Raw genomic sequence first — 11,605 nt, forward strand, 5'->3', positions numbered from 1 at the left:
GCCGTCATACCGCTCAGGAAGGAGACGCGTTCAGTCTCCTAGAGAGGAACGTACTTTGGTGCGAAAAGTGCAAATAATCCCAGAACAACAGCAAAGAACCTTGTGAAGATGCTGGAGGAAACAGGTACAAAAGTATCTATATCCACAGTCAAACGAGTCCTATATCGACATAACCTGAAAGGCCGCTCAGCAAGGAAGAAGCCACTGCTCCAAAACCACCATAAAAAAGCCAGACTACGGTTTGCAACTGCACATGGACACAAAGATCATACTTTTTGGAGAAATGTCCTCTGGTCTGATGAAACAGAAATAGAACTGTTTGGCCATAATGACCATCGTTATGTTTGGAGGAAAAAGGGGGAGCCTTGCAAGCCGAAGAACACCATCCCAACCGTGAAGCACGGGGGTAGCAGCATCATGTTGTGGGGGTGCTTTGCTGCAGGAGGGACTGGTGCACTTCCCAAAATAGATGGCATCATGAGGGAGGTAAATGATGGGGATATATTGAAACAACATCTCAAAACATCAGTCAGGAAGTTAAAGCTTGGTCACAAATGGGTCTTCCAAATGGACAATGACCCCAAGCATACTTCCAAAGTTGTGGCAAAATGGCTTAAGAACAACAAAGTCAAGGTATTGGAGTGGCCATCACAAAGCCCTGTGGGCAGAACTGAAAAAGCGTGTGCAAGCAAGAAGGCCTACAAACCTGACTCAGTTACACCAGCTCTGTCAGGAGGAATAGAACAAAATTCACCCAACTTATTGTGGGAGGCTTGTGGAAGGCTACCTGAAACGTTTGACCCAAGTTAAACAATTTAAAGGCAATGCTATCAAATACTAATTGAGTGTATGTAAACTTCTGACCCTACTGTTATTCTGACATTTCACATTCTTAAAATAAAGTGGTGATCCTAACTCACCAAAAACAGGGAATTCTTACTAGGATTAAATGTCATGAATAGTGAAAAACTGAGTTTAAATGTAGTTGCCTAAGGTGTATGTAATCTTCCGACTTCAACTGTATATACTCCCTCTGCCATTTGTCTTTGTCGGTCATTGTAAATGGTACTTGTTTTCCTGAGAGGAAGCTCTCCTACTATTTCCTGAGTACTTTTTATTTTGCACTTTGGGTTCGCCCTGTGCCTTTTTGTTTATGAAGATATATTTTGAGCACAACAGCTTTTGGGTTTCGTGCCGCTTTGATCTACGGTGCTAAAATTAATTCTGTAGTTCTAAACCTGTGACTGCCTACTCCTCTCTACACCAGTAACACATCATTTCTCTGTATCCCAGAGATGATTTAAAACATTGCATCAAGTTTATAATGTATTGACACTGAGAATGTTTTATTTCATTTTAGGTACCCGGTCTTTATAATTCACCAAATAAAAATGGTTCTGTTCTTGGACTGTTCTGGTTTTCTACAGTTTCCAGTATTTGGGTGAAAAATCATATTCTGCTGGCAGACGTTTGGATTGGTTAATACATAAATAGACTGAGTAAATTTAACCAAATTAGTTGCTTGTTATAAACTCATTACAGATCCATCTCTATGGAGTGGTTACATGTTGACACAAACTACAATCCCATGTGAGCATACACTAAGATCTATTTAGAGGCTAACAGGACAAGTTATTGGAGCAGTATCCCTCTGTCAAGCAAGAAGACATTTCATGGACCAAAGCTAATTTCTTTCTTTCACGCAGATGTCTAATTTCCAGATATAATCGGGATCTTTAATTTTTAAGAGTAAGAGTTTGAGGGAGGATGTGAATGTATTTTAAAATTATTCTTTAGTCTGAGCCTACACAGAATCCAACAATTCACATGCATTCATTCACACCAATACACACTCAAGCCTTGTAAGGACTAACAATTGCTGTATTGACCAAAGAAAGAAAATTAACAAAAGCTATGGAGAACTCAACGCAAGTTGAGTTCTTTTATCTATGTGGCTTACAAGAGACATTTAACAACAAATCAGTCTATTTTATCTTGTCTCTTATCACATACCTTCTCATCATCACTGGGAATCTGACTCTGATCATAACAATTATTCAGGTGAAAGGCCTCCACGAGCCCATGTATATCTTTCTGTGTAGTCTATGCGTCAATGGATTGTACGGAACCACTGGTTTCTACCCCAAGTTCTTACTGGACCTTCAGTCAGATGTTCAGGTGATATCTTATGGTGGATGTTTGACTCAGGCCTATGTAATATACACATCTATTATGTGTGAAGTTTCTACTCTAACAGTGATGTCTTACGACAGGTATGTGGCAATATCCAGACCATTACTATACCATACCATTGTGACATCTTTAACTGTTAGAAAGTTACTCTTATTGTCTTGGTGTTATCCTTTATTTATAGCACTCATAACAGTTATTTTAACCGTCAGGATTCCTTTGTGTGGATCTCGCATTGATAAAATATTCTGTGACAATCCGTCTATATTGAAGCATTCATGTTTACCCATTACCATCAATCATATTTGGAGCTATTGTATAATAGTGCTTCATGTTTTACAGATACTTTTCATTGCCTTTTCTTACTGTCAGATTGTAAGGATTTGTGTAAAGTCAGCTGAGGGAAGGATTAAGTTCACACAGACATGTGTGCCACATTTAATAACAATGGTTATTTTCATCACAGTGACCCTGTTTGACATTTTGCAAGGGTGGAATAGTGATGTTAATATTACACTAAATATGCGTAACGCAATGGGTGTACAATTCCTTGTTATACCACCTGTCTTAAACCCTGTCATATATGGACTTAATCTCCAGCAGATTCGAAGTGCAGTTTTTAAAATGTGTAATACACATAAAATCTTTGATATGAGACATTAGTTACATGATCTTACACAACAGGGAGACTTCCTTATATCAGAAGGTAAAATCTGCCAAAACTGTTGCAAGGTTAAATGGGCCCGTAATTTCTTGGTATCTATCGCCCTCGTCTGGCAAAGTGATTTACAAATATTCCAAGAATAGAGTAATTGTAGCACACTTCCTGAGCAGGAAAATGCCTGTACACGTCCAAAATGACACCACATTTCCTTTAGAGTGCACTACTTTTGACCAGAGCCAAAGTAGTGCAATATGAAGGGAATAGGGTGCAATTGGTAGCACAAATATATTACTTCTTATGCAGTTACTCTTAAATATATATTTTCCCCACCGGGTGGTTTATTGTCAACACAGTAAAAAAAAAAAAATATGTCAATAATTGTTCTGGTTACAGTTCTGTAAAAAATTGTTTTTTTTAAATGTTATTGAGTTGTGATAACGCATCTATGTGTTTATAGCCAGGCCTCTTCCTCACTGCATCTCTCAAAAGAAATGTATATTCACGACCACTTTGGAAGGCAATTCATTGTTTTATTGGTGCAATAACAATAATATGCATGTAACTAGAAAGTATGGTTGAATGTAGGCTACACATTTGGAGTGATATAAATTCAATAAACAAGAAATACTGAACAGAAATATCAAATTCTGAATTTCCATTTTTATCCAAGTTGAACATACTGTATATTCAATACTCATATTCTGAAAAAAGGATGATGTATTTTTACTGTCTTATGATGGTATGAATTGTTGTTTTAGCAATGACAACACGTAGGCTATGTATAGCTTCAGGCTGTAAATCAAACAATTTACACTTGTTATTGGACAAACCTTGCATCTTGATTTGGATGACATATTGACTAGCCAACCATTGATTGTAGCTTTGCCTTACCTTCCCTCTCTTATTATGTAGTGATAGTGTTATGATATTTTCTATTGGGATAACAGGATGAAAAATATCCTACTATACAGAAGTCACTATTGGATCTAAAGTTTGTGCTAAATGCAAACACAGCAAAATGCAATGTTTTTTTTCTCGGTTCCATAAGCCAGATTTAAATGAATTTGTAATAACTAGTTATTACTAATGGTACAGAAATTGAGTTCCTTCCTTCCTACACATATCTTGGTATCTGACTTGATGACAAACTGTCATTTAATAAACATGTCACTGAGCTGGGGAAGAAGTTGAAGTTATTTTACAGAAACAAAGCACGTCTGACTTTTGTTAACAGGAAGGAAATTGGCCAGGCCGTGTTTATGTCTATTTTAGATTATGGGGATATTATCTATATTCAAGTGTAACAGTGCTCTTCTTGCACTGTAAACAATCAATCACCGACAAGGACTCCAGCATGTAGCACCAGGCACAGATTTATTATCTGATAGAAAAACAGCATGGATAGTACGTCATGCAATGCAGCCTCCATAGATCATTCTACTTTCTGCACCCGCGCTGTACAAAATACATAAAACACCCCCAGACACCGTGAATAACCAGCTAGCATTTGCTGAAATTATATTCAACAAATGTACCACAAATATTCACAAACAAAACACCACATCTCATGTACAATATTCCAGAAATGTTTATAAACAAATTGATATAACTTGTACATTCCGATCTGCGCTTTTGATGTACAGTGCTTTGCAGCAGTTAACTTATCGCTGGTTTGGCGCTTGTTGACTGGGACGATTCTAACTCACACACCGCCCCTCGTAATCAAGCTACTCCAGTAAGATTCCATGTTGATTGGTTGAAGGCAAGCTAAAAATGAAAACCAATAAACCCATTGGCTTACAATAGAGTGGCTAGGGGAATCACCAATAATAACCCTGTTGTCACACCCTGATCTGTTTCAACTGTCTTTGTGATTGTCTCCACCCCCCTCCAGGTGTCGCCCATCTTCCCCATTATCCCCTGTGTATTTATAAGTGTGTTTTCTGTCTGTGTGCCAGTTCGTCTTGTTTGTTCAAGCCTACCAGCATTTTGTCTCAGCGCCTGCTCTTCCCCAGTCTCTATCTTGTCCTCCTGGTTTTGCCTGTCCTGTCTCTGAGCCCACCTGCCTGACCACTCCGCTTGCCCCTGACCCTGCCTGCCATCCTGTACCTTTGCCCAACCTCTGGATTACCGACCTCTGCCTGAGCCTGCCTGCCGTCCTGTACCTTTCCCTCACTTCTCTGGACTATTTACCCCTGCCTGTCTTGACCTGTCTATTTGCCTGCCCCTTTGGGATTATTAAACTATTGGTTATCCGACGTGGTCTGCATCTGGGTCTTACCTTCATATCTGATACCTGTAGATAATCAGCTCTGTAGATTTAACTATGAAGAGACAGAATCACTAAAGCTGTGTTCGAATTTCATACTAACATACTGTATATACTACATAATATATACTATCAGTTAATTTTAGTATACTGTAAACAAACAGTATCCTTTCAGTTGAGCGTACTAGCTCTTCACCTGTCTATGGGAAGTTGATGTTGCTATGCAACCAATTTGCTAGCTAGTTAGCATAACAAATTACTAGTTGTTCTTAAATTCAATCTGGAGTGCCAGAGTGTGCTCGTAAATTCAGAGCGAGTGCACACTGGATGCTTGGGCCAAAGAGTAGGATTGATTTGAGAGTTCTGACCTTACAACGGCAGTCAAGCACCCAAGCTAACGTTGGCTAGCTTGCTAGCTACTAGACACATATGAGACCACTCTGAAAATTTTACTCGCCCTAGCAGAGCTGGTTAGGCAGTTATGTTATCCAGATAGTTGTTGACTGTAACTGTGCTGCTGGCAACAATTTAATTACACTTTTTTGCCGCCGTTTACTTACACCGGCCATATTCAACGGGGTAAATTCATTATTCTGCGCTCTGGTACACTCAGACGAGAGTGCTCTGAAATCGGAGTAGATAGCCAGAGCGAATTTACGAAAGCACCCGAATGTCCATTGAGAACGCACAACGACTATACCATTTAGCTAAGCATGACAGGAATAATCAAGTCAATAAACGTTGGGTACTTAGCCTATAGTTAATATACTGGCAAGTTTGATGTATAAGTAGCCAACTAACATTAGGTAGCTAGCTAACATACCGGTTCATACTGCTGTAATGATATGCTATGTGGTTTGTAAGGACAGCGTAGCTAACAAATTGTCAGCCAACATAACGTGTAAAGTAACTTATTTGAAAAGTAATTACTTTATTACATTGCTAAACATTTGTCATAATTAGTTAAAGCGATGAATTTGTATCCGCTCTCGAAGTTCTTCGGCTGCATATTTTCCGCCATTTTCTTCAAATCTGAAAACAATGTGAAGCCACACCCATTTCCTGAATAATTGCATTATGGGCCCTAAAGTATGGAAATAGTGTCCTCTGCGTGTATACTTCATATTTTGCCGAATTTAGTACGACATCTGGGAACTTTAGGCATACTAACTATATCCATACTATGACCAATAAGCATACTATACACTCAATTCATGTCACAAATAGTACAGTTAGTGCGGTTAGTATGAGTATTCAAACACAGCTTAGATCATTTATTCTGGTATTGCCCCTATGCAGCTTGTGTCTGGTCACAGGTTCAGGAATGGGAGAAAAAAAATCACAACATTTACTTAAAATGAACCTTACAAATAGCACTGTTGGGTGATTTGGAAAGCAATAGTTAGTCAATATAAGGGCACAAGGAAAGACCCAGATGCAGACGGTTTGAGGCTTGATATTTATTAAACAATCCAAAAGGAGTAGGCAAGAAAATGGTCGTGGACAGGAAAAAGGTCAAAACCAGTTCAGAGTCCAGGAGATACAGAGTGGCAGGCAGGCTCGAGGTCAGGGTAGGCAGAATGGTCAGGCAGGCGGGTACGGAGTCCAGAAAATAGGCAAGGGTCAAAAACTGGGAGGACTAGCAAAAGAGAATAGAAGCAGGAGTACGGGAAAAACGCTGGTTGACTTGAAAAACTTACAAGACAAACTGGCACAGAGAGACAGGAAACACAAGGATATATACACCAGGGAAAATAAGCAACACCTGGAGGGGGTGGAGACAATCACAAGACAGTTGAAATAGATCAGGGTGTGACAGTCAATAAATAATATAATAATACTTATAGGAAAGGTTTTCATCTGTGGATACTATATGATTAGAAAGGTTCAAAATGAATGTAAAACATCACAGCACAATTGAAAAACGGAAACCACGAGGGTGGTCTATGGTGATAGGTGGGATGGGCTGAGAGTGGCGGGATTAAGGATCTTATGTTCAGTAATGTATTATTGTTATGTGATTGCTGTATATAAAAGTACCATATATGTAAAATCTGTATGCAAAATGTATATTTAAAATGTATATGTAAAAAGCTGTAAAAAAAAAAAAAAAAAAGATATGTGTCCTCCAAGGAGGAGTGGTGGTGGATGGGTTAATACAAAACAAAAAAAGAATAACCCTGTTACACTCCCCACTACTGAATTCCACTTGCTAGCTAGACAGAAAATACACAACTGCCCTATGCAAACATACCATGAACACTCAACATACTGTATGTACAAAATGATGCAGAAAAAAACATTTACAAGAGAAAACAAAGGTAGAGATGTGTATTGAGGGTGCAGACCCTGCTTCTTAAACAGTCACTAAATATTCCAGTCGTCAGACTATTATGCATGATATATTGAGTGAAAAGAGGTTGATCAATCCCCATAGCCCTCATATGTAAACATGCCTGTCACATGTTAATAACACCCAGTGACTTGAAAGGACCTCAAATAAAAAGAAAACCACAATAAGGGACTTGAACATATCCTCGTCTCATTCTTGTCCTGTGACATCGTCCACAGGGACGTAAAAAAACAACAACAAATATAAAATACCTTTGACCCCCTGTATGAAGATATTGGCCTTTAAGAAAACAAAATACTCATGTGGAGAGATACTGCCACATAGCTATAAAAACCTTTCAGACTCTAACTCTCTGCTGATTCATAATCTCAATAAATCTCAACACTGGTTTAACTACACAAGGGGTGACAGTGTCGTGTGCTGTGTTGATGGTGGGTGCGTCAACACAGTCAGTGTGTAACTGGTCAGGTAAGGAATGGTCAGAGTTTGGTAGGTCACTATGGGGATGGTCAGAAGAAGACTGGTCAGTGTGCTCACTCACTACATTGTTAAATTCTGAGCCAGAGTCTCGAGGACTCTGGTTGAGGCAGGACCTCGGCTGCGATACAGCTTGAACAGAATCAAGATGTAAAATGTCCTGAGCATCCCAGGATCACACATCATCCTCCAGGCTCATGTCACCTGTTCCTTCAGAGGGCAGCTCCGACACCTACACATTTGTTCTTTACTCAGCATCATTATCATCATCCACTGCAGGAAATCGGCAAAGCCTGTGGTCTCATAGATTGTACAGTTGTAAGCAAATTAGGGACAATATATCGGTGAGCATATTGGAATCGGCCTGATGTCTAGTTTAACACCAATGTGCACTGACGGGCATACCTATGTAACGTAGGTAGATGATGTAATGATGCCACAAAAATACAGTGCTACACAGAACAAAAGCAGAAAAATACTAAGCGCGCACTTCCAACAACTGAACAAGTTCAAGTCCAGCAGTCATTTGAAAGAGTAAGAACATTTCAGCGAGACAACTCAAAGGAGAAATACATTAACGCAAAGATAATGGAATTCATTGCCCTTGACAATCAACCGTTCTCTGTCGTGGATGATGTTGGCTTTCGCCGACTGGTGGAGCCCCGATACACACTATTTTTCAGATGTTGCCGTACTGGAGCTACACAGTATTGTTTAAACTCGCACCCATGAGCTACTTGCTATGGGCGTCACTGCTATTAGCTTCATGACTGACATTTGGACCAGCGATGTTAGCCCCATGAGCATTATGAGTCTGACAGTACAGTGGATCGACAAGGATTTCGTACTGAGGAAAGCCGTATTGCATGCTCAAGAATGTTCTGGTTCTCATACCGCTGCTGCCATTTCAAAACATGTTTGAAACTTGGAAACATGAACACACTCCTAGCGCCATTCGAACAACTGACTTGAGAAATAAGCTAATCAACAGCGTCTGCAGCAGACGTGATACCCTTTGTCATGGCATTGAAACGCCTGCTCAACAAAACTGCCGACACAGAACGTGGGGTTAAAACGTACGAAAGTACTCGAGGCTGTGAACAAGCGATTCGGTGGCATTCTCTCTGAGCCTCTTTACTGTGTCGCCACCATGCTCGATGCTAGGTACAAGGACCGCTAGTTCGATGCAGACAAGAAACCGGGTTAACGTGACATTTTATAAACCTTTATTTAACTAGGCAAGTCAGTTAAGAACAAATTCTTATTTACAATGACAGCCTACCCCGGCCAAACCCGGACAACGCTGGGTCAATTGTGCGCCGCCCTATGGGACCCAATCACGGCCTGTATGAGATACAGCCTGGATTCCAACCAGGGACTGTAGTGACGCCTTTTGCACTGATATGCAGTGCCTTAGACCGCTGCGTCCATGTGTTTGTGTAAACTATTTAACTGTACTAGAATGCATACAAGGCCGCAAAATGTTTAAATATCGGTTATCGGTATCTGCTTTTTTTGGCAAGGAAAATATCGGATATCGGTATAAGCCAAAAATGTCATATCGGTGCATCCCTAATGCAAATGTGAGAGACTTCAGAGCCTGAGGCCATCTGTGCTTTTCTCTCGCCGGCAGAGCCCAGGTTATGTTTCCCAACATCCTATTCATCATTTCACAGGACCCATTGCCCATCAGATGGTATGGTGTGGTGTGGGACTTCTGTACGCCTGCAACACTCAATAGCTCGGTGATTAGAGTATTCTCTAAGTTCTCTCCCTGATCTGAGTGTATACGACGAGGTAACCCGTAGACACAGAAGTAGTTGTTACACAACTGATGAGCCACAGACTTAGCAGACTGGTTTGGACACAAGAAGGCATGAGCCAATTTGGTGAATTGGTCAGTAACAACGATGTAACGGCTGTCCTCGCTGACAGAAGGAGAGGACCAAAACGCAGAGTGGTTAGTGTTCATTATTTAATGAAAGTCAACAAAACACTTCAAAATACAAAACAACCAACAAACGTGACAAAACCGAAACAGTCCTGTGTGGCACAAACACTGACACAGGAACAAACACCCACAAAACACACGTGAAACCCAGGCTGCCTAAGTATGATTCTCAATCAGGGACAACGATTGACAGCTGCCTCTGATTGAGAATCATACCCGGCCGAACACAAACATCCCAACATAGAAAATCACACAGACAAACCCACCCAACTCACGCCCTGACCAACTAAATAAATACAAGACAAAAGAAAACAGGTCAGGAACGTGACAAACGAGCACATCCAGGGACTTGTTAGTGGAATCTTCTGCAGACCAAAAGTCTATGCACAATAGTTTGAGAGGCTCAGTTGTGATTATACTCTCCAGTGGAGCTTTGGCCACCGGATCAGGAGTCTTCCTCATGACGCATCTCCTGCAGCACCACACATACTCCTTGACATCCCTCTACAGACCATGTCTTGTCAGGTACATCGTCCTCTGTTGTCCCTGGTGGCCAGCTTCATCATGGACACGCTTTAACACTATGTCTCTCATGGCGACTGGGACCACATACAGGTATGTTTTCCTCTTTGTAACCATGTTCTTTGAAACGCGATACAATACACCCATCTTTTTGGTCAACTTGTCCCGACTTCCGAGAAGACGCAGAATCTCGACAAACACGTGAGGACGCTCTCTCCGCTCCACAAAGAAGATCACTCTGCTCATCACGTCATCATCACGCTGCTTACTCATCAGTTAGTCTTGTGGCAGGACATCGACATCGGAATGCTCTGATGGCATCACAGCCTGTGGAAGCTGTGGCAACAGCAGTGCACAGGAAGACACATCCCCCACCCAGCGTCTGTTTGAGTGAAGAACAGCAGCAACTTCCTGTCTTTATAAAGCACCAGATGGGGTGGCAACAGCAGACTGGCAGCTAATGACTAACTCATTGGTGTTAGAGGCTTTGTCAAAGGGATGAGTGGACCAGTGAAACACATCTTGCATTCGGTCTGTGCGCACAGCATTAGCTTCGGCTAGTAATGTCTCGTACGGAAACCTCGTCAGGCGGTAGAGTGCACTGGGTCGTATGAAGTGCTCTCTGCTCAGAGCATCTGCAATGACATTTGTGGGAGCAGCGATGTACTTGATGTCAAACTCGTATGTCCGCCCCACGGACCTCCCGGTCGCGGCCGGCTGCGACAGAGCCTGGGCGCGAACCCAGAGACTCTGTTGGCGCAGCTAGCGCTGCGATGCAGTGCCCTAGACCACTGCGCCACCCGGGAGGCCCAACATCCGGGACTTTTAGAGAGCCTTCCCCCGCCCCCATTTCGGTCCAGTCAGATCACGTCTCTCTGTTTCTACTCCCCGAAGAGGGAGCCACCAACAGAAAGAATAGTGAGATGCTGTGAGCGGATTCAATACTCCAGGACTGTTTTGAGAATACGTTCAAGGACTAATCTACACATGAATCATCCGCTAACATTGTGGAATACATTTGACATTTTACAGACACTCTTATCCAGAGCAACTTACAGTAAGTAGTGCGCACATACATTTTCGTACTGGTCCCCCATGGGAACAAACCCACAACACATTGCAAGTGCCATTCTCTACCAACTAAGCCAAACCTGACCATCTTACACATCAATACATGTT

The 11,605-nt window shown here is 41.5% G+C and overlaps 1 protein-coding gene across 1 annotated transcript; it reads left to right on the forward strand.

The window, feature by feature from the left end:
- Window positions 1-1,914: 1,914 nt before the first annotated feature.
- LOC139548685 (olfactory receptor 1D2-like) lies at window positions 1,915-2,853 on the forward strand. The gene has a single exon (XM_071358427.1). The coding sequence runs from the start codon at window positions 1,915-1,917 to the stop codon at window positions 2,851-2,853; it is 939 nt and encodes a 312-aa protein (XP_071214528.1).
- Window positions 2,854-11,605: the final 8,752 nt, after the last annotated feature.

Source organism: Salvelinus alpinus, chromosome 22 (assembly GCF_045679555.1).
Source record: "Salvelinus alpinus chromosome 22, SLU_Salpinus.1, whole genome shotgun sequence".
NCBI lineage: Eukaryota > Metazoa > Chordata > Actinopteri > Salmoniformes > Salmonidae > Salvelinus > Salvelinus alpinus.

Excerpts from the sequence above, each read along its gene's own strand:
- LOC139548685 (XM_071358427.1), top strand. The coding sequence starts at position 1,915 with ATGGAGAACTCAACGCAAGTTGAGTTCTTTTATCTATGTGGCTTACAA.